The 20,996-nt window shown below is 38.8% G+C and overlaps 5 protein-coding genes across 5 annotated transcripts; 2 read left to right on the plus strand and 3 right to left on the minus strand.

Annotated features, from left to right (window-relative positions):
- Positions 1–2,163: 2,163 nt before the first annotated feature.
- LOC113774816 lies at positions 2,164–4,978 on the minus strand. The gene is made up of 4 exons (XM_027319442.1): positions 4,506–4,978; positions 3,612–3,790; positions 2,697–3,060; positions 2,164–2,532 (listed from the first exon to the last, which is right to left on the minus strand). The coding sequence occupies exons 1-4, from the start codon at positions 4,920–4,922 to the stop codon at positions 2,452–2,454; spliced, it is 1,041 nt and encodes a 346-aa protein (XP_027175243.1). The 5' UTR covers positions 4,923–4,978; the 3' UTR covers positions 2,164–2,451.
- Positions 4,979–5,535: 557 nt separating this feature from the next.
- Positions 5,536–8,079, plus strand: LOC113775814. The gene is made up of 7 exons (XM_027320833.1): positions 5,536–5,823; positions 5,935–6,211; positions 6,481–6,684; positions 6,781–7,483; positions 7,645–7,751; positions 7,840–7,899; positions 7,992–8,079. Exons 1-7 carry the CDS (start codon positions 5,596–5,598, stop codon positions 8,051–8,053), a joined length of 1,641 nt encoding a protein of 546 aa, XP_027176634.1. The 5' UTR covers positions 5,536–5,595; the 3' UTR covers positions 8,054–8,079.
- A 267-nt stretch (positions 8,080–8,346) lies between these two features.
- On the minus strand, positions 8,347–9,677 carry LOC113775816 (fructose-1,6-bisphosphatase, chloroplastic-like). Its single transcript, XM_027320834.1, has 2 exons — positions 8,714–9,677; positions 8,347–8,448 (listed from the first exon to the last, which is right to left on the minus strand). Exons 1-2 carry the CDS (start codon positions 8,879–8,881, stop codon positions 8,362–8,364), a joined length of 255 nt encoding a protein of 84 aa, XP_027176635.1. The 5' UTR covers positions 8,882–9,677; the 3' UTR covers positions 8,347–8,361.
- A 409-nt stretch (positions 9,678–10,086) lies between these two features.
- Positions 10,087–12,479, minus strand: LOC113776515 (fructose-1,6-bisphosphatase, chloroplastic). Its single transcript, XM_027321700.1, has 4 exons — positions 11,913–12,479; positions 11,317–11,541; positions 10,555–11,061; positions 10,087–10,419 (listed from the first exon to the last, which is right to left on the minus strand). Exons 1-4 carry the CDS (start codon positions 12,339–12,341, stop codon positions 10,348–10,350), a joined length of 1,233 nt encoding a protein of 410 aa, XP_027177501.1. The 5' UTR covers positions 12,342–12,479; the 3' UTR covers positions 10,087–10,347.
- A 5,614-nt stretch (positions 12,480–18,093) lies between these two features.
- Positions 18,094–20,119, plus strand: LOC113775268. Its single transcript, XM_027320071.1, has 3 exons — positions 18,094–18,262; positions 18,418–18,744; positions 19,603–20,119. The coding sequence occupies exons 1-3, from the start codon at positions 18,187–18,189 to the stop codon at positions 19,755–19,757; spliced, it is 558 nt and encodes a 185-aa protein (XP_027175872.1). The 5' UTR covers positions 18,094–18,186; the 3' UTR covers positions 19,758–20,119.
- The last annotated feature ends 877 nt before the right edge of the window (positions 20,120–20,996 follow it).

Here is a 20,996-nt window from a genome sequence, read left to right on the forward strand (position 1 = left end):
AGCTTCATGTTTGGTTAGACATAAAGTAATGTTTGGATTGCTTATTTCCGTCCGAAAATATTGTCGTTTTCCGTGATCACATTTCCCTATCACATTTTTCCCTCACATATATCAAATCGCTACAGTAATTTTTCCATAAAAAATGACGGAAAATGCAATCCAAACATAACATAAGAATCCTACTTAGTGCAACTAGTATATGTTCACTTGAAACTCTTTTATTGGTCAAGGAACAATTACTAAATATGTCTAGTTATAGTAATTGTTCCAAATCAACGATGTGTACATAGAGAATTTTGATTCTTTTATTGTTTAGGAAAAAATTATTAAATATATCTAGTAATTGCTCTGAGGTCAGAGTAAAATCAGTATGTAAAATTGATATATACGGAGAGAATTTTGATAACCCAATCATCAACGTACTTGGCACAACTTCAAATGACAGATGAGGCGTGGCAAAGATTCTTGTGAACAACAATCGATATGTACTTTGCTGATTCCATGGACCAAATGCGCTCTAGCGGAGCTAGTACACTTCACCCCCCCAAAAAAAAAAAAATCCAATTTGTCGAGAAAAAGGCATCAATCAATTCCTTCTTGTCTGCTTGCAAAATCTCTCCCCCGTGCCTTAGGGGTGAAATACTTACCTAATGGATACAAAATTTTTACACATCAAACATGCATGGAGGGCGGGTGGACAAACAGAGACAGAAATGGACGAAAGAAACTGAAATTGGCACGAAGAGATCAAAGTTATGGAATTGAAAGGGAGTTGTTTTTCTTTTTTTTGGGCCAGAGGGGAAAGGGGAGGGGGGTGGGGCGCCGTGGCGAAGTTGATTGCTAGCTTTGTAGTGGTGCTCGTTGATTTGTGAATTGTCATGGTACGATCACTGTTATAATGCTGTCACGCTAAAACCCCACCAGTACCATCCCCGCCCGATGGAAGCAGTCGTAGTGGTTAAGACACGAAGGAGGACATCAAACGAAACTGGCTTCTTTTTTTTTTTTTTGGGGTCCCCCAGGCTAGACAAGAGTGTAGATAGAACAAGGATTAAAGGCATATCTGTGAGTGGGCATGGGTTGGTAGTGATAGATCAAGCATCAATCTACAGCTACACAAGCATGCATGTGACCCTTTTTTCCCCAAGTTTCTTAATTGCATCCTCTTCAAAAGGGAAAGATGTAGCAGGACTGCAAGGAGTTGCCTTTCTTCCAGAGATGATGTCGAAAAAGATCTCCTCTCGATTACCTAAAATTCCATTGCGTTTAAATGTTTGCAATTGCACTATGACAAATCACATGATCCACAGAAGCAATGTCTCCGTCAACTGCCTAGTAGAGGAGGCATTTCCATCCACCAAATTCTTTTTTCGCCAAGATAGTAGTTAACGAACAAGGTCCTAGTAATTTATTGCCATATTGCCACGCTCTCCATTCCTTTATGTAGATGACAACGCCAGGAACACACTTGTCCAACTCTCTCTTTTACAACTCTATTTGCACCTTTCTTTGAGAGAAAAGTTGGCCAGAGCCAGATCAACAATGTCTAATCATCATAACATAGCCTCATGCTTCAGGTCTAAAATACCAAATAGTACAGTCAACACAGCGAAGCGACCTCCAGCTTTTACTACAGCGTGCAAATAGAGTTCCACTTTCCACGAACTGGAGCAAATTAATTCACCAACCTAATGATGCAGGTAAAGGTGTACTAGCCGAGGTTTAGAGCCTTGGTCTAGTGGCTGCAAAGGAGAAGCCTTGTCGTGGTCATTGAATGCAAGTGTTGGGTTAAGGCATGAAGAAAACATGAGATGGAATCACCAATTGCGCACATCAGTCAATGATCATCCCGATGACTTATCCATTAGACCTCAAAGTTTTTCATATACTTCTCTAAGCGATTGTAGAACAGCAGCTTGATATGTTTCATCATCCACACAACCTCAAGATAACCGAATAACGAAATAGCATAAAGGAAATCATTGAAGGGAACAATATCATATAGAACTTAGAATAGGAAAATGGAAAAGATCAAGCCCTCTTTCATCATCCACACAACCTCAGAAAGTCGAAGTTTCGTTCAATTTGCTTAATGCGTAACAAAGAAAGAACAGAAGAAGTTAAGTAAAAGAAGAATTGCTTAGAATATTTTTCAGATGGATCTTGATTCAGAAACTCATTACTTAATGCAAATAGATGAAGTACAGGCGGGAATACTCAAGTCAAAAAGACATTGTGTAAATTGACTTTGTCACAGCAATTTGGCTTACAGTGAACATATGTGCTATCTGCTATTATATTTCATAAGCATTACATTGAGCTAGGCACAATGTGCCCATGCATCTGTATAGTATGGGAGGCGGGAGTGGTATGCTACTACCCAATGGACAACAATTATTGTTTGTTGTTAGCAAACATACAACCTTAAAATTTGATGCCCAGCTTCAGAAATCAATTTTTCTCAGCTACAATCTCTTTGACGTCCAAGTCAGCTAAAGTTTCTTTGCCAAACAAGGTAAAGCTAACAGTCGCCTGTATATCCAAAACTAAGTTCCATGAAGTAGAATGAGGTAAAAAAAAAAAGATACGAAAAAACCCAACCTCCCAGAATGTATATTGTTCAAATCAATGTCCTTGTTCGAGGCATACTTCATAAAATAAGGTACTCAAGACTTGAGAGGCAGAAATTTACATACCAATGCTTTCTTCTTATTGAACTTCTTAAGGATGCCTGAAAATCCTGCAAACGCCCCAGAAACAACTTGAACTTTTGAGCCTGGCACAAGAAGTTTAACACTGTTTCCACCTAATTGAAAACCTAAAGGAGGCTTCGTAGTTTTTCTTGATCGACCTTGAGCCTCCACAGAGGTATTAGATTCTACGTCATCTAGTGAGGCTGGAAGGGCATCCAAATTTAGCTTCTCAAAATCTGATGTTCTGTGACCTTCATGTTCCTCCAAGAAAGCTTGATCTGCTTTATCCTGTTCCTCCTTAGCTTGCTTGTATATTGCTTCAATGTCTTCAGCATCTACTGGCCTTGGTTTGTTAATCTGTCGCTTTCTGCATACAAATAGATCATACCACTGACTCAAAATGGAGTAGAGAGCAGAAATAAATGGGATGTGCTCTTGAATTAAGTAAGAGAAAACTGATGGCTAGCAGTACACCATTGTGGTGGAGAAAACTAAGGCATCATATCACTTGGCTCATCTCAGGGCTGAGAATGCAGAGCAAACAGACTACACTTCAAGCAGATTTGGCTGACACTACCATATTTACCCTCTGGAGATCCATCTTGATGGAACAAACTGAGAGTCACAGATCAAATCTGGACATAAGGAAATGTTGTAGAAAAAGATAGCTTATTTACAGGATCTATGAGGATGCTGACACAGTTTTCCAGCCAAACTATGATCGGCTACAGTATCACTTTGCAATTAAGTTAGCCAGATTGTTTCCCATTCGGAGAGACAAAAATATAATCTACTTGAACGAGACTCAGAAGTCTTACACTATTCTAAACATGAAGAAAAAGAATCTTTGAAGTTATCTAAGAGTGACATGGATTTTGCGAAAAAAACAGCAGGATAGGAATGGTAGCAAAAGCTTACGTATTTCCGACCTTGGATCCAACAAAGCCTCCAACACCATCGCATTCTCTTATGAAGTCATGTACATCCTTGTTTAGTACACACCTCAAGAACACACACCCAGGGAAGAGGGCTTTTGGTTTGACTGAGATTGATCCGTTCTTCAATTTCTTCTTTTTTTGAACAGATGGAACATAAACCTGTGAATAGTCATCAAGAAGTTAGAAGAATAAATGCTTTGAACTACTTCATAAACAATGTCAAAGAAGCTTCTAATTGCGCTGCATTACATTATTTCCTGAACATTAATAAAGTTAAACTACAATCAAGAAAAGTTGCCAACAAATGAATGAAATGAATAGCAAAAACTCTGCATTTCATGTTAATCCCTGGGGCGCTTTCTCAAACCTCATCATGCAAGCAAGGTAGATGTACAGAAAAAAAAAAGGACTTTCTTCAGTGAAGCCAATTCAATTGACAAAAGAAAAACTTCACAGGGTTAAGGAATGGAAGTGAAGTGAAGTTTGGTGTGCTCTGACAAGGAGGAGGAGGAAAGCAGATTCAATACACCTTAAAATATGTGCCATGAATCTAAAAACAATGCCAAAAGGCAGTTCTCTATTTTCCGCTTCTTCATTTGACACAAAACATCTCTCTCCACTTCCTTGACAAGGTGAAGTAACTGACTGAATTGAATGTGTCAACGGGATATTCTAATCATGTTTCTTTATCAAAAGAAATGTTCCCAGACTCTCATTCAAGCTTCATATTTATGCCTATTTCCTAACCAAAGCTTTGTTTGGAATATGCCTATCTTAATGTTAAAAAGGGTCTGATGATTTGCTTCTCGTTTCCAACGAATTCTAGATAAATATACCAAACAAATCTCTAGCGTTAAACAAAAAATTAAAGAACCTTGAAGTCCAGGGCGGGAAAATTTCGGGCAAGGGCTCGGGCCAGGCGGTCAGCAGTGTCTTGACCCGAGACTCTGGAGACTCTGACGACCCACCATTGTGGACCCAACAAAGCGAGGTTATCAAGATTGAGCTCTTCGGTCCAAGAAGCGTAGCGCTTCTTGGGTTTCTTGACGAGCCTCTCCTCCACCTCTTCTCTCCAGTTGTAGGCGGCCTTGCTCTCTCTCCTCTCATTCCTCAGTTGCCTTCTCTCCCTGGCCGTTAGCTGCTTTTCAGTCACGGACTCTACAGTCGCCGAGATCGTGAAAGAAATAATGGGACTTCGGAGCTTATTGAAGGCTTTGGAGTAATGGGTGGACGGGGAAAGAAAGAGGGGGCAAGGACTCCATGTAAGAAGCCTTCGCTGCAGCTCTATCATCCCTACTATCTTGCTATTCAATCTCGTGGCACAGATGGTTTGTGTTTCTGCTATTTTGGTGTTTGTGTGGTTTTGGGTGAGGCTAGAACCTGTCCAGATTTGGGAAGCCCTTTTGCCATGTGTTGTGGGCTGTCTAGAAAGGAGGAATCATGTAGCATGTGGACTTGGCCTTTGTATGTTGCTAAAGTGCAGATATTTGGACTGACAAGAATAAGTGTGATGTTCTAATTGTAGAACAGAGCCTTGAGGCCCACAGTTCCGAATTTCCAAAACCCAAAACGAAGGCCCAACGCAGACAACAACCAATTCCATTTTACCGCCTCGATAATTGACCGCCAAAACATAGACGCGCTCTTCAGCATCAACAAAAATGTTTTCAAGTAGCACTTCCTTTCCTTTGGGCGAAATATTCAAATTGTCCCGCGGTTTTCCTCAGCATTAGCACTCACTCCGTACTCCTTACAGCACCATCATCCCTCTCAGATTTCACTTCACCATCATCCCTCTTTCGTACCTCTCTCTCTCTCTCTCTCTCTCTCTTCCTGTCTTATCTCTCTCTCCAAGCCTCCAACTGGGTCTTGGATCCACTACACACGCCGGTGGTGGGTTGGGGTTCCCCTCTCCGATTTTCTTCAAATTAAGCTCGTAAGAGAAGGGTGAAGACGCAAAAATCATGGGGAAGCAAGGCAATCATAATAATAATAACAATAGTAATACGAGTGGCGGTGGTAGTTATAGATCGAGAAAATCAGAAAACATGACGATTGGGAAAGGGAAGGTAACAGCAGTTCAGATCGCATTCATCGTGGACCGCTACCTCTCCGACAACAACTACGCTCAGACCCGCTCAACTTTTCGCTCCGAAGCCTCCAACCTCATCTCCAAATCCTCCGTCCAAGAGGTGATTCTGTTTCCTTTTCTCTTCTTTCTGTCTAAGAAATTAATTTTTACAGGAATGGGTTTATTGTTGTTGGTGCTCCCTATTAATTAATTGTCAATGTTTATCATTTAGGCTCCAAAGAGTTTGTTGAGTTTGGGGGCAATGTTGGACGAGTACATCTGTCTGAAAGAGCAGAAAGTGAGCTTGGAGCAAGAACGGTTCCGTATGGAGCTAGAGAAAGTCCGGGTTCATAATCTGCTCAAGGGTCTCCAAGATGCTATGAATGCTTTTAACGCCACTCCTCACGACCTTACCCCTGTCCCTCCGCTTCCTCGTCCTCCGCCTACATTCCCCACATCCAGGTTTATACCTCCCAACACTGACCAGCCGCCTTTTGGCTCCCCACCTGGTAACTAACAACCCTCGGCTTTTACCCTACTTTTATGCCTTACTACTAGTTTAAGCCACCATGTAGACTGCAAGAACCATGCTAATAAGTGTTACTAGACAGTATTGCATTTCGAAGTGTTTCATCTATTGATTGCTTGGAACTTAATTTGGATCTCTTTCAAGTACCTTTTCATGATTTCTTATAGAGGGTCAGTGAGTCAGTATAATGTTTCTGAAACCAATAAAAGTGTCTTCGCTAGTAACCTCAAATATCATCTGCTTCCTCAGGTGGTTACCATTCTGCACACAAATCCCCAGCAGTGATCTCTACATCCAAGCCCTCCGTCACAAGTGAAGACACCCCAAGCATTTCTAGTGATATTAGGAATCACCCTGTTATAAAAAGAAAAGGCTCAAAAGATGTCTCGGATGCTACTGTTACCGCCAAGAGGTCTTGCAGAGGTTCAACCAACAAACAGTTGCTGCCTAAAGGTTTTAGCTTTTTTTTTTTTTTTTTAAGTCGAGCTCCCAAAAGCATTTATTTGTTTGATCCTACAAATAAGTATTGACAAGCTGTGTGTATTGCAGATGCTAAAGGTCATTCACAACCAAGCATGGCAAATAATCATCAAGTAATTTCTCCGAAACACCCTGTGGCTCAATCCCTACCTTGCCCCAATATGTTAAGGGGATCACAGGTTGAAAGGTCTAATGCTGTTGAAAGTTCACATGTCGTCAAGTGTTTGTTTAACCAGGCTGCTCAATCCCCAACAGCTAATTCTTCTGGTCCTAAAACACCTCCCTTGGAATCCTTCCCTCAAGCTGAGAAATCTGCTTCCCCATTGGAAATTTGTTCGATTACAACTTCCGGTAAGGATGTAACTCCTCAACAAATTACCTCCACTAATTGCACGATGATATCGTCGGAAACAATTCGAGTCAGCCCCACCAAGCAAATATCATACCATTCAATTTCAAGTAACCAACACATTTATACTTCCTCACCTGTTAAGGCAAATTTAAAGAAGCCAATCAAGAGGGATCATGTTAAGGGAAGGCTGGACTTTGATGCTCCTGACAAGCATACTGCTTCAGAGAAACCAGATTGTAATGACATTCCATCATCTGAATGTGTCAACGAAGCGGACATTCTTGATTTGGATTTGCCTAGTTTAGATGCCTTGGAAAATATTAACCTTTCTGAACTATTAGTTGATTTTGATCTTGTTGATGAGGAAACTATTTATTCTACTGAGCCAGCCGGTGATTCCTCTCCTGACTCCACTTCATGGTTAGTTTTGATTTTTGGCTTTCTAATGACAAAGATCTTCTTTGGTTTATCTTTAAAGAACTTTTCTTCTACCATATCTAGTACCGATTAGCTTCATCTCAGAATCATTAGTCCATCCTTTCAAAATGTCTTAATTGTTTACTTGATGTACATTGGTGCAGGTCACCAGGGAAATCACAAAAAGTTAATGTAGGTGCTAATCAAGTAATTACCCAGCTTTCCTCTACTGTAACAGAAATCCTTGCAGAAAAGGACACAACTTTATCAGGTAATGAAATGTTCAGTATGTAATCATGCTTGTCATCTTCAGTTCATCGTTCTGAACCAGTTTTCATCCCTTTCTTTTTGATTATCAGGTCCGGATTCTGTTACAACTGTTAAATCTGTAACTAAAACCATCAAGATTTTAAGTCCTGGTAACTTCTTTAACTGGGTTGTGGCTTTTGTCTTTTCCCACATTCTTGTCACAAGGCACAGAATGGCTAATAGTTTTCTTGTGATATGGCAGCCAAGGGTCACAGGAGCAGTTTGGATGGGGAAAATATGCGTGCCAAAACCAGACTGGAATAGGATAAGATGGACAATTAATTAGGCTGACTTGGTACCAGTGCAGCACTCACCACAATTGTTCAATATTCAGAATAGATCTAGAATTAACTGTCAGCTTTACATGTTAGACAGCACGTCCTTGATAATCTTCCAACATTTATAGGAAAGCACAAATTTTTTGCCAGTACCGTCTTTGGATGACTTGTTTTGTGGAATTAATCTCTAATCTTCACTTCTTGGGGATATCATCCCTCCATTTTGAATGTCATAACTTGCCAAAGCCTCAAGTTGAACGTTATGTGTGGTAGAACACAAGGAATTTTGGGTTTCTAGGCTTCCAACTCCGAAAACAAGTATTTCTCCAGTTTATCATTTTCATCTGGGCTTCCAATAAAAATTGGAGTTCGCTGATGAATCTGCCAGAAACACCAGATAAAAAAAGGGAAGAATAGAGCAACTGTTAGTTTTTTCCTACTGTTTACGTCAAAATATAATCATCCCCTCCTACTTTGTTCTTGTCTGGTAGTTCAATAATGGTCTTGAAGAAATTATTCATTTGTTCCTTCATTTCTAGCATGTCAAACCTGACAATCCCTAATCAGATTTGACAAATGGCATTGTTTCAGGAATTTTAGGAAGCCATTGGTCGTTAATTTTTCTTGAATTTGAAAAGGGACTTACCTGCACAGGCATGATGTCAAGTATTCTCTGGGAACCGTCTATTGCTTTCCCTCCAGCTTGTTCAACTAAATAGCTCATTGGTGCACATTCATACAAAAGCCTTATTAAATTTCCATTCTTGCTGTTCTTATTCTTAGGGTTACCGTAAATCCCACCATATAACAGCATTCGATGTACTTCCCTGACAAGACAGCCTATGTAACGGCCAGAATATGGTTTGCCGTTAGGACCAGGCTTCCTGAGGTGGCCAAGGTATTTCTTTAGGTTGTCATCCCATAGATCATAATAGTTTCCTTCGTTGGAAGAATAGATCTTGCCGGAATTTGGTATCTTGATATCCTCATGCGTCAAAACAAATTCTCCTTATGCTGGGTCCAGTGTGAATGCAAAAACTCCCTTTCCAACTGATAGTGTGAAGACCACTGAACTTGAATACAGGCAGTATCCTGCTGCAAGCAAATTGCTCCCTGGCTGGCAGACGCTAACGATGCACTTCTGCTTTGCCTCATGTAGCTGGCCATTGTCAAAATCTTAACTTAGAAAGAAGGCGGCAATTGTGCTATATGAAGAAGATGCATGATTGAACTTAAATCCTGCAGAAGTTACCGTTGAATCATCATCCAAGTCTACGAGGCATTGTTGGTCAGGCCCATAAATTCCGAAGACGGATCCTGTGGTTAAAGAGGTATCAATGTTGGCAGATCCGTCAATGGGGTCAAACACAACAATGTTAGTTTCCGGAATTTGTTTCTTCTACTGCTATAGGCGTATTCTCTTCCTCTGATGCAATAATACCTGTGCGCCCACTCGATCTTAGGCAATTGCAGAATAACTTCATGTTGAATAAAATGATAACAACAACACGTGGTATCAGATGACTGCACAAGTGTTTTTCTGTATGTCAATAAAAGACCCATGAGGGTCGAATCGTTTTACTCCCCAGGTGGGGTGCGAGCAGAGATTTTTAAGGTCATTTTTTGTCAGAATCTTTGCGGCGAACAAGCTATAAATCTCTGTATGTAGGTCTCATCACCGTGAAATCCATTCATTTTTAGAGTTTCCAGTCCTTACGAAAGAAAACCGGTGGAAGTCCTTCGAATGGAAATGGAACACGCTACAAATCTCTGATTTTTCCTGTATTTACTTTCCTATTTTGATCAAGTTTTCATGTGCAGAGGGATTTTAGGTTAGAATAGCATATGTCAAAATCAACAAGCTGATTCCTGACCATTTCCTAGGCTCCATTTTAGTTGCTTGGTTTGGCTGGTGTTTTAACGTTTTAAATCTATCCATCTTAAATTTCCAAGGGCGTTCCTGTAACCACAAGTAGCAGCAGTCCGTCACAAACTGAGAATGCCTGCCACATTCAGCCATTCAATAAACTCAAGCTTGCTTTAGAAATAAAGCGTTAAAAAAAAAAAAACTTAGGAGTTGCTTGATTTAATAAACGTTACTAGTCCTAACTAAATCAAGTACTAATAGACAGAAAAAAAAAAAGCTTCGTCCAAGTATAAGAACACAAGAAAATTTCCTAGGCCCTTTCATGGATCTCTTGGATTTGCAGGAAATTGTAATCCTTGAGAGACTGGACAGGAGCATTTACATTTTCAGAGAGCATCTCGATTACATTGTCGTTAAGATAAATACTTTTCTAGTTTCTCTACTTCCTCCACACTTCCAATGTACAGCGGAACTCGCTGGTGTATCTGCAGACAGTGATAAGCAGAATATCATAACGCAGGCAGAACCCAACATATATCCTATGGAAAATCAAATAAGAGAGAAAATAGACAACAAAAAAGAAAAAACCCAACTCAATTTCCTGTCTCTGAAGTCATTACCTCAGTTGGTTCAATATCCAGGATCCTCCGAGATCCATCTGATCCTTTACCGCCTGCCTGTTCCACAATAAAGCTCATTGGGGCACATTCATACAGCAGCCTCAACTTCCCATTCTTGCTCTTCTTGTCTGGAGGGTACCCATAAATGCCGCCATACAAGAGGGTCCTATGGAAATCACCCACCAAACTACCAATATAGCGAGCTGAATAGGGCTTGCCACTCGGACCAGGGTCCTTGAGATCATCAATGTACTTCTTCAACTTACCATCCCACAACTGGTAGTTCCCTTCATTAAATGCATAAATCTTCCCCGCCTTTGGGATCTGAATGTTTTCTTGAGTAAGTAAGAATTCTCCGTACATGGGATCTAAGGTGAAGGCAAAGACACCCTTTCCTAGAGTGAGCACAAATATCACTGAGCTCGAGTACATGCAATAGCCTGCAGCAAGAAGGTTGTCCCCCGGCTGGCATACGTTCACAACACACCTCTGTTTCACTTGGTCTAGCTGCAATGCGTAACGTGTCACGCAAAAGAAATTTTTTCGTTATTCTTTGTTGAGGGGTCAATTTCAGTTGCATTCTATAATCTGACAATGGAAAACAACCAAAATTTCATCTGCTATAATAGAAAGACTATCGTCATCTTCAACGAGTCCAGTTTGATAGAATTCGGTCATAATTTCGTACAATTGGAGTGGTTGGGATCACAGCTGGTAGTATTAGCATACAATAAAAAGAAGGATGAGTGGCATTAGAAGTACCGTGGCATCATCACCAATATCTGCGAGGCACTCATCATTGGGGCTGTATATCCCAAAGATAGAGCCAGTGGAGACAGCAGCATCAATGTTAGATGATCCATCCAGAGGATCAAATACCACAATGTAGTTGCCAGAGTAACTCTCTTCCACTGCCACTGGCACATCCTCCTCCTCCGATGCAATGATCCCTGTCCGTCCACTCGATTTCAAGCAATTAGAGAACACCTGTTTCACGAATATAAAAGCTCCATAATCAGAGCATTCTCTCAGCTAAGAATTTAATGCTGATCTGTTCTAAGATAACACAAATTGATAGTCCGTGGATAACATCTCCATTGCAGCACAAGAAAGAAGGGATGCAATCAGTTGATATGCCGAAAAGAAATTAATGCTAGCTAGTAAGCGGTAATAAGCTGTGATCTGATTTAATTTTTGTTTTCCGACTATGATCTATTCTTGTGAATACTATTGCGAATTTCATAAATTGGTCGTTTGACTAAGAAGAGCTACTCCGCTACTGCAGACTAGTGGTATTGTGCACTAGGTGGTGTATAACATCAATTAAATTTTGAGTGGTGTGAGTGAAAATTAAAGACCTCATTGGAGACAACATCAAGTTTCTTCTGATCTTCTCCTTGAACGTTAACAGCACCCTGGACCCCAGTAAGGTTAGAAATGCCAGCCCTCTGAACGAGGACGGCAATCTGCTTGCATGCCATAGAAATGCTGGAAATGACAATGGTAAGTTCAGCGTCGATGACTCCAGCTTGCTCTTGCTTCAAGAGCCAGCCGGTTAAGGTCTGAATCTCATACCCGGCCTTCTTTGTCTTGGCAGCTTCAGAAGCAGTCTCCACAGCCATGCACCGCACTCCTCCTCCGCCTCCATTGACCAGGGCTTGGCTCCTCCTGGTGCTGGTGCAGGAGAGGAACGACGACTTGGGATCTAAAATGCATAATTGAAAGGGAGATAGACGAGAGATGGAATGAGAGCTGGAGATGACGACGTGGGATGCTGCTGTGGCCATAGAAAACTTTGTCACCGAGGATCCCAAGTGCACTGCCACTAAGTCACTAACTTCTAAACTTCACTCGCTCGCTCTGTTCCGACGAATTTGATTTTTTTTTTGTTTTTGCCTTGGTTAGTAGATAATTCTTTTTCCTTTTCTTTTCTTTTTTGTGACACAAAAGTGTTTCTGTCTCCGTATTTGCAGAATTTTTTTTTTTTTTTGTTGGGAATAGGGATTCTGGCGCTGGGCCGCTGGCCTCAGATTAGATTACGTTGAGTGGAAGTGGGTGCTCTAAAGAATGTAAGGCTGGTAATGGTCTCTGTAGCAGGGGTCCCACTTATCCTACCATTTTTGGTGTAATCCATTAATCTACTGTATATACCGACTCAGCTTCCTCTTCTGTATAACCAACTCAGTATATTGAGTTGATCAGCATCGGCAGGAGAGACTTAAAACACTCATTGAGTACAATGTTTTTAAATTCATCAAAAACCTTTCGGTTCATAGTTGGATCGATTCAACCGGTTGGATCCCACTTCAAAGATTTAATAATTTTTTTATTTAGTTTAATATTAAGAATTTTGAATAAAACTAAAATATTTATTTTAGAAAATAAATACATAATAAAAACTAGTTAAACCTTTCGATTTTTATCGACTCTTGATCGGTTCAATTAAATCTTTGGTTTTTCAATTGAATCGAACCAAAGACATGATCGATTAGCAGCTCAACTGGTCAAACCGATTGATCCAATCCAATTTTCAAAAGATTGATTAAGTATAAATCGAGAGATCAAATTATAAAAATTTCATGCAATTCAGTACCCCTTAGTACTCCCCATTCTTGGGGGCTCTTTATTAGCCCTTTGATTCCATCATTTTCCCTTAGTGAAGATTTAGAGTAAGTGTTTATCGTGTCCATAAAAATAATCACTAATCTCTTCTAATATTATCCTTATCATGGTTTGAGGAAGGAGAAGCTTGATTGGATTGTATAAAGGGTTGAAGGTAAGACAATGATTTGTATAAGGGACTAGAGCGTAGAGGAAGGATAGGTTTGATCCAATGGGTGCTACGGCACAAATTTTGAATATTTTAAACTGCAGGACGTGGGGCTTGAATACCGTAGCTACGGTCCAAAATCTTTTGGTGGACAAGTTGGTTCTTCCGCAGTCCTACTTGACACCACTGGATTAAAGGGTCTAATCTGGGAGATTCGTGGCTTATAGTCTACTAGTACTTGTTTGGATGACCATCAGGGAGATGGCGACTGCTGCTAAGTTGTTGCGCTATTGCATGTTTAGTCATGGGTTAGCAACATGGGTCTGCATAGTAGGCTAACGTCCACAATACATGGGCTTTTTGCTAGTACTTGTAATACTCCAAAAGTGGGCCTCAAAATGGTTTTGGGCTATGATGACTTTCTAGTTGATTTTTGGAGTATGGGCCGCGTTACTTTCGAGCCATCGCAGCTCATTCAACAAAACGATGTGTTCATTGTTTTCTGCCATCTCAAACTCCCGCGTCTGAACATCGGTAGAGCTGTAATGGAGATTGCGTTAATTTGATAATGTAGCAAACTCTTGAGATGTAGAAAATAATAAGTTATGCTTATGAATTATGATTCAACGGTGATATATATATCCTACAAAACAGTAAAGGCAATGGTGATTGGTGAATGCCAGTTTATGCATTCTCGTATTCATCAAATTTTCATTTCTCTTGCAACAAATAATGGCTGCATTTGGTTATCAAGATTTGCAAAAAAAATCAAATTACAATTTTCAATCACTTTTTTATCTCATATATATTATATAACAAAAAATACTACAGTAATTAATTTTTACATTTAATCTACTTTCAACCTTGATAGAAAAACTAGAGGTGGCGGGATGGGCGGGATTTGTTTGGGTCCGAAAAGGAACCGAATCATATGGGTTTGGGTCTAACCTTACTCATATATGTTTTGGGATTAACTTGGGCGGGATCACTTTGGAATGGGTTTAGATTGATCCCATCCAATATCCAAATCTATTTTCTATATATTTTTCCTTTAATTCTTTTTTATTTTTTATATAACTTTAATATTTTTATTTATTAATTTTTTTTTGATCTTATTGTGAATTATATATTTTCCTGAATTCATTTACACTCTAGAACGATCAACAATTACTTTTAAAAGACATAACATTTTGGTAAGAATGAACATATCTTCTTCCTAAATTAAACCAAAAATTGAATTAACAAATAAAGGAAAAGATAGATATACAGCCATGTTCCAACTTTACCCATAATGTTGTCTGACACAAGGACTAGAAACAAGATTTTTTAACACCAAATTCATTCTTACTGACATTCTTAAATTTCCAAAATTTGATACAAAAGAAATTCACATTAAATGCTGAATAAAGCTAGCACAGAAACGAAGAAGCTGATTAAAAATTGATAACACGGTTGCATATAGAAATCTATGTAGATAGTTCAACAATTAGCATAAAATCAACATAAAGGGTACCAACAGTTGTTAATAAAGTATTGATTCTTGTAGACACCAAAATTTTATCAATTCATTTTATTTTTATTGTTATCTTTATTTTTTTTTAAAGTTGTTTAAATTAAATCATTTTTACTTAACTGGTTTTCTTTTGTAGGAAAGTGAGGAAAGGAAAAGAAAGAAAATGGAAGTAAAAAAAAAAATCAGATTTTTGCAACAAAAAAAAATCAAAGATGAATTTTTGGATAAATGAAATTTTTTGAAAAGATATTTGGGCTCAATGAGTACCCAAGTATTTCCCAACATTTCCCATCAAATAATGGGTACAATTGGGATGCATCCCATTTTAAATTCAATATCAAATTACAATACCCATCCCGCCCAAAGTTCTTTTGGGCATGGGTAGTTCATTGAAATTTGGGACAAATTGCCACCTCTAAGAAAAACCAACAAGATATGCCGAAAGGACAATAAATAAAGCAGGAAACGAGACACTAAAAATAATTAATGCATCTGCCAAATCTCTTTTCATTTTCATAGAAATACCAGTGAAGTTTACTGAGTATTTCCGCATCAAAGACCCTCCAAGTCCACACAGTAACAACCATGCTGTTGAAGTCATTGGCGTATGTATCCTGTTGGAAATATACTAGACTTTGACGGCGGCGTTTCTCAACTAGAAAATAGAAATGCCCGGTAAATTTAATTGGTTAAGCCTTTCCCCCCTAAACCAAAATGCCAGGACCGGAGACTTGACTCGCGTCGGCTAATAAATAGCTTCTGGAAACCCGATGATTTTTTTCATCCTACAGTGCACTTAATTTGACCAAATCAATCTCCTACTTCCGCACATCGTGTTAAAAGCTCATAACTCAGCGTGATTTTCCTTGAATCCCAGCCCTCACTGCTAAAAAAAAAAGGAAGAGTTAATCAGAATTAATCCCTTTAAAGTATACCTCATTTCTCACTTTATCCCTAATCATTTTTTTGTCTCACTTTATTCCTCCATTGGACAAAAATTATCTCTCTATTATTTTAAACTCTTATTTTTCTCTTTTATTTTTTTCCTTTCCCTTTGTGCTCCTTTTTTCTTTGCCTCTTTTTTTCTTTCTTTAATTCTTCTTCTTTCCCACAAAAAATCTTCATCTTAATGATTGAAATTAAAAAATAGGAATTGCAGAAATCTATTTTCTCCTTAAATGATTACAAAATATTCAAATCATTTTTCCTAAAATACAATTTTTTTAGCCTTTCAATTCTTTTAATTTTGGTTTTTCCTCTTTTCTTTCTAGTTTCTTATTTTATTTTCAAGAAAAATATCATAAGATGAAATTGTGACCTGATTAATAATCATTAATTGAAAATTGTGACACGTGGCATCATACAAAAAATCAAAATTAGTTTTTGATGCCTTTTAAACCTTCACCCAGAAATGCAATTACAAATTCAAGATAAAAATTTTCTTTGAGATAGAGTTTTCTATTGGAAAGGATGAAAGAGAGAAGAAAGAAGAAAGAGAAAAAGAAATAAAAGAGAGGAAAAAAGAGAATTGAAAAGTCAAAATAATGGAAGGGTAATTTGTCCTATAAGGGGTTAAGTGAGCAAAATTAAAGGTTAGGGGGTAAAGTGAAAAATGGGGGGTATACCTTAAGGGGATTAATTGTGATTAACCCACAAAAAATGAAAAAAATTTTAAAAAAATTCTTGTATGACAAGTTACAAATAAGTTGAGTTTAAATATTTTAAGCCACAAACAAAAGTGACAAATTTTGGTGAAGCGCTGCCAGACAACAAAGTTGGTGTATACATTATGGATGTTTATGATGACCAAATCCATCAAGTCTAGTTTGTACATGAGTGATGTCCTCGTCTTGGCGGGCAGTACCGAGTGTGCAGCGCAACATCTGTAATGTAGCGAAAGATCGATGAATCCGGGCATTCTTGAAATCAATGGTATTCTAAATTGTGATTTTATATATGAAAAGAAAAGAAAAGAAAAAGTATAACTTGCGTAGTCAAGTCCTAAAACGTACAATTTAGGTACGTTATTAAGTTCTCATTTTCCCTCTCAACGGGAAGGACTACTATATATGGCCATGTAATTAGTATGCGAAGACTTTGTTTAATATTATGTCTTCGTCAATGAAAAATTATAGGTTTATTACAAGTTTTACAGAATAATAAGCTGGAATAGAAATTCTTACGGAAGCAAATCGCTAGCACTAGAAATTCTTAAATATTATTACGGCACATTGCCCTTAGGAAGAAACCTTTGACATTGTCAAGTCATACTAAATTAGGATCCCTGTCGAATCCCGACCACCTTAAAAAAAAAAAGAAAAAGAAAAAGTCATACTTAATCAATACTACTAGGTCAGACGTTGGCGTTTCTTGTGGATTAATCGTGCAAACCGATTGAAAGCACGTAGGGGGGGACTTTGGCTGGAATTTGAAGCAAAGTTAGTTATATGTACAGAAATTTCGATCGAGTACCCTGCCAGATGGAGGAAGTTTCCAGAGTAATTTTCTTGAAGACTTGGGAGCTAAGGTTTTTTGCATGTGAAAAAGAAGAATCGAGAATTATTTGCCATATGATATAAGTAGTTTCTAGCAGGTGTGAATTTACAAGAAACTTCAACCAGCAGACATCCTTACACGTCTTTGCTGTGCGTCAACGCGCAAAAAACTCAACACAACACATTTAACTACCAAAAAATTAACACCTACCTCCCTCCCTCCTGTCAAAAAAATAAAAATATTAATTAATGGAGCGAGAAAATGATACTATTCAAACACGAAAACTTCTGCTAAGCTACTCACCCAATTTGAATAATAGTAGTAGTAATTCACTTGGTCCACCAAATACTATATGGATTACTATTCAATGATTCTGAATTCAATTATGAGAGAATGCGTCAAATTTTGCGGAGATACGCATATCATGGCATGCATAAGCAATGGCGGTGGTGGTCGAAACCCCCCTCCTCCTTTTCTACGCATATTTTCTCCGAAGCTCGTTGCCTCTCTGCCCCTCGTATATTCAAGTCTTGATTAGTGATTCTTTTTCTTCTTCTTCTTTTAATTTGGGGGGTGTGGACGCGGTCCACCAGCTTAAACAAAGTTTAATACGGCCCTACTGTAGTATTCATTCGAGTCAGCGCTCGTATACAATTGACGTACGCAAAATATCTATTTCAGCGTCCTTTCGCGATTCACACACTACTACTATAAATAGAGAACCCTTCCATTGACTCCATCCCACAAACCCATTCATTCTTTCATTCTACTTAATTCTGCCCTTCTCCTCAAGAAAGAAATCTCCCAGCCAAGAAACAAAGAGCAAAACACTACTCAAACGCCAAACCAAACCATGGCACAAAATTCTCCCGTCACATTTTCGTTCGTCCTCTTCTTTGCTTGCTCTCTCTTCCTCCATGGAACTCAAGGTATGCATGCAGACGTGAAATGCCCTCGTACATTTATATCCTTTTCTTCTGTTAATTTATTCTATTATAAGTTATCAAGATCCATTCCATGCGTGCATCAACATTATTGCTTGTTTTACGTTTGAAACTAATTAATGCTTTCGTACGTGGATCAGGTGAGATCGTATGCGAGGAACTGCCCGCCAACGTTTGTTCTTTTTCGATAGCATCCTCCGGGAAGAGGTGTTTGTTGGAGAATCTCAAGGGGAAAGATGGCAAGGTGGAGTACCAGTGCAGGACATCGGAGGTGGTGGTGGAGAGAATGGCCGAACACATTGAGACCGATGAATGCGTGAGCGCTTGCGGGGTTGATAGGAACGCCGTTGGCATCTCATCCGATGCTTTCTTCGAGCCACTTTTCGCTGCCAAGCTTTGTTCTCCGGCTTGTTACCAGAACTGCCCTAACATCATTGACCTTTACTTCAACTTGGCCGCCGGAGAAGGTAATTTCGTCATCCTATGTAAATTCAATCATCATCAAAATATTTTTTCCAAAAAATTAATTTTGAACGAGAAAAAATAATTAATTAATGATACTGCTAATGAATTTTCAAAATTTCTACTCATTCTCCTAGAATTTCATAAGCGTAGCTAGCGTTAGATTGGTCATTTGGACTTTAAAACGCGTGATTGCGTATTATTACAATGAGAACCGATTTTCCAATTTTGACCAGTTCTTTCTAATTCCGTTCAAAGTCGTGGCATGTCACATACCATTAGCCGTAGTATGAACGCCCGTCTGTTCGTTCTAATTCCGTTCAAAGTCGTGGCATGTCACATACCATTAGCCGTGGTATGAACGGCCGTCTGTATCAGGAGGGAAACATGGAAAATATTATTTTCTTTTCATTATATAACAGTAACGGGGAGATCGTCAATTCATCCCACAAGTAAAATCTAACTGTGAACTAATAATATGGTGAGAACAAAGAATATGATACATGCATATATATACACACACATACATATATTAGGGTTTATCATATGAATTGACACCCACTGGGATCTTTTTGATTTTCCTCTAGCCCTTGTAACTTGTTAAAAAAGAACCACTATGCCTTTCTTGCAACTCTAGTTTTCTTGGAAAAAAATCAAAGTATCATTTGTATTGTCAACAAATGGAATATGTGGCAGTTCACTTTAATTGTCTCTCCATTGATCTTTTTTAGTATCCTAGCTAAAGTGACTCGGGCTAGTTTCATTCTTGCATTTCATTACTGATTACGACGCATCATTAATTAATCAATGAAATAGTAGCACGTACTAAATTAATGATCCCTTTTGAAACACGAAACCCGCAGGAGTTTACTTGCCTGCGCTGTGTGAGAAGCAAAGAAGCCGCCCTCACCGTGCCATGATCGAGCTCTTGAGCAATGGCGCCGCGCCCGGTCCAGCTGCCCCTCAATCAGAGAATTTGGTGGCTTCTGCCCCTGCCTCTGCCCCTTCATCTTTCTAAAAGTCCCTCTAGTATTGATTAGCGTTATGGATTCCGTATTTATTTCTTCGGGATGTGTTGGTGCATATGCACACATTGGATGCCACATGCGGGAGGATGATTGGCATGTTTTCCAGAGAGGAAGAAGAAGAGACTTTAGGCTTCTTTAGGGTTTGTTGGCCCAAGTTTTTTATTTGGAAACATTCTTTTTCAATTCTATTTAGCAATGAATCTACATATTCACGATTGTAAGTTCAATAAATTACTTCGGGTACTTGCGGAGTTTGTTTGCATGTACGAATATTTGTACTTAGATATACTCAGTCTTGTCACACATCATGACTTTGAAAATATATGGTCGTTCATGACTCAGTTTTGGACAATATTTCTCTTTGAGCAATGCCTATTGAATTGCAATTGCCTATCCCCGTAACTACCTCGAGGCATTAATTTAGTACCTCTGGGAGTCGGCACATTTCCTTTCTTTATCTTCTTTCGTAGATTTTCATTGATAGAGCAAGAAATTTTACACGCTGCAGCAGATGCTGCCTATTTATCATAAAGCCTATACTACACAAATTTCAAAATACTAATACTACAGGAAGTATTGTCTATAAAACTTTAGAAGCTGACTTTACTGTAAACTCACCAGAGGTGTTTGGCAGCCAAACAATTTGGTCCATTTCATTAGGTAAAGGTTCCTTCATCTTTTGTTTCCTTTTCTCTAAAGAAATGTACAATTAATTTGTTCAAAGCGCAAATTATTTTCCCAAAAGCAATGCGAACAAAAAAGCATTTAATTTAACACAAGGCACACTGTGCAGATTCTCAGAGCAATATGAGCAAAATACTACTACTAATTAACTTCTCTCTCACACACAACACGCAGAGACATCATTTCCACCCTGCAGACAGACCGTAGATGGATTTTTACGGTGTGAAGGAATGGTGCAACGTTAATGCTTGCCTATTTTCAGAACCTAATAATTACGTGATGTAAAGCCTCCTTTTGGTGAACTACTTAATTAGAGCACGGTCAAAGCTTAAGGACCGCATTTCATCCAGGTTAGGCTAGTTTCATGTATAAACCTGGGATTTTAGGTGCATCCAGCTGCACGAAAAAACAAATAAAAAAGAGTTTAATACGCGAATAGTCACATAATCAATTTAAAACGTAGAGTCTCCAGAGCTCCGAATGTAAAGTCTATCAAGACCCATGAATTTGAGGCACTACAAAGTTGACTTACTGGAGGAGGCACC

The sequence above is a fragment of the Coffea eugenioides genome, chromosome 6 (genome assembly GCF_003713205.1).
Source record: "Coffea eugenioides isolate CCC68of chromosome 6, Ceug_1.0, whole genome shotgun sequence".
Taxonomy (NCBI): domain Eukaryota; kingdom Viridiplantae; phylum Streptophyta; class Magnoliopsida; order Gentianales; family Rubiaceae; genus Coffea; species Coffea eugenioides.

What these genes read in the sequence shown, in the direction of transcription:
- LOC113774816 (XM_027319442.1), bottom strand. Translation starts at nt 4,922, where the DNA reads ATGATAGAGCTGCAGCGAAGGCTTCTTACATGGAGTCCTTGCCCCCTC. An exon ending in TTCCCGCCCTGGACTTCAAG is followed by an intron (nt 3,791 to 4,505) that starts GTTCTTTAATTT and finishes GACTATTCACAG; the next exon opens with GTTTATGTTCCATCTGTTCA. An exon ending in TCAATAAGAAGAAAGCATTG is followed by an intron (nt 2,533 to 2,696) that starts GTATGTAAATTT and finishes TTGGATATACAG; the next exon opens with GCGACTGTTAGCTTTACCTT.
- LOC113775814 (XM_027320833.1), top strand. Translation starts at nt 5,596, where the DNA reads ATGGGGAAGCAAGGCAATCATAATAATAATAACAATAGTAATACGAGT. An exon ending in GCCTTTTGGCTCCCCACCTG is followed by an intron (nt 6,212 to 6,480) that starts GTAACTAACAAC and finishes CTGCTTCCTCAG; the next exon opens with GTGGTTACCATTCTGCACAC. An exon ending in TCTCCTGACTCCACTTCATG is followed by an intron (nt 7,484 to 7,644) that starts GTTAGTTTTGAT and finishes ACATTGGTGCAG; the next exon opens with GTCACCAGGGAAATCACAAA.
- LOC113775816 (XM_027320834.1), bottom strand. Translation starts at nt 8,881, where the DNA reads ATGCTGTTATATGGTGGGATTTACGGTAACCCTAAGAATAAGAACAGC. An exon ending in TTGACATCATGCCTGTGCAG is followed by an intron (nt 8,449 to 8,713) that starts GTAAGTCCCTTT and finishes TGTTTCTGGCAG; the next exon opens with ATTCATCAGCGAACTCCAAT.
- LOC113776515 (XM_027321700.1), bottom strand. Translation starts at nt 12,341, where the DNA reads ATGGCCACAGCAGCATCCCACGTCGTCATCTCCAGCTCTCATTCCATC. An exon ending in ATATTGGTGATGATGCCACG is followed by an intron (nt 11,062 to 11,316) that starts GTACTTCTAATG and finishes TACGCATTGCAG; the next exon opens with CTAGACCAAGTGAAACAGAG. An exon ending in TGGATATTGAACCAACTGAG is followed by an intron (nt 10,420 to 10,554) that starts GTAATGACTTCA and finishes CACTGTCTGCAG; the next exon opens with ATACACCAGCGAGTTCCGCT.
- LOC113775268 (XM_027320071.1), top strand. Translation starts at nt 18,187, where the DNA reads ATGGCACAAAATTCTCCCGTCACATTTTCGTTCGTCCTCTTCTTTGCT. An exon ending in CTTCCTCCATGGAACTCAAG is followed by an intron (nt 18,263 to 18,417) that starts GTATGCATGCAG and finishes TACGTGGATCAG; the next exon opens with GTGAGATCGTATGCGAGGAA. An exon ending in CAACTTGGCCGCCGGAGAAG is followed by an intron (nt 18,745 to 19,602) that starts GTAATTTCGTCA and finishes CGAAACCCGCAG; the next exon opens with GAGTTTACTTGCCTGCGCTG.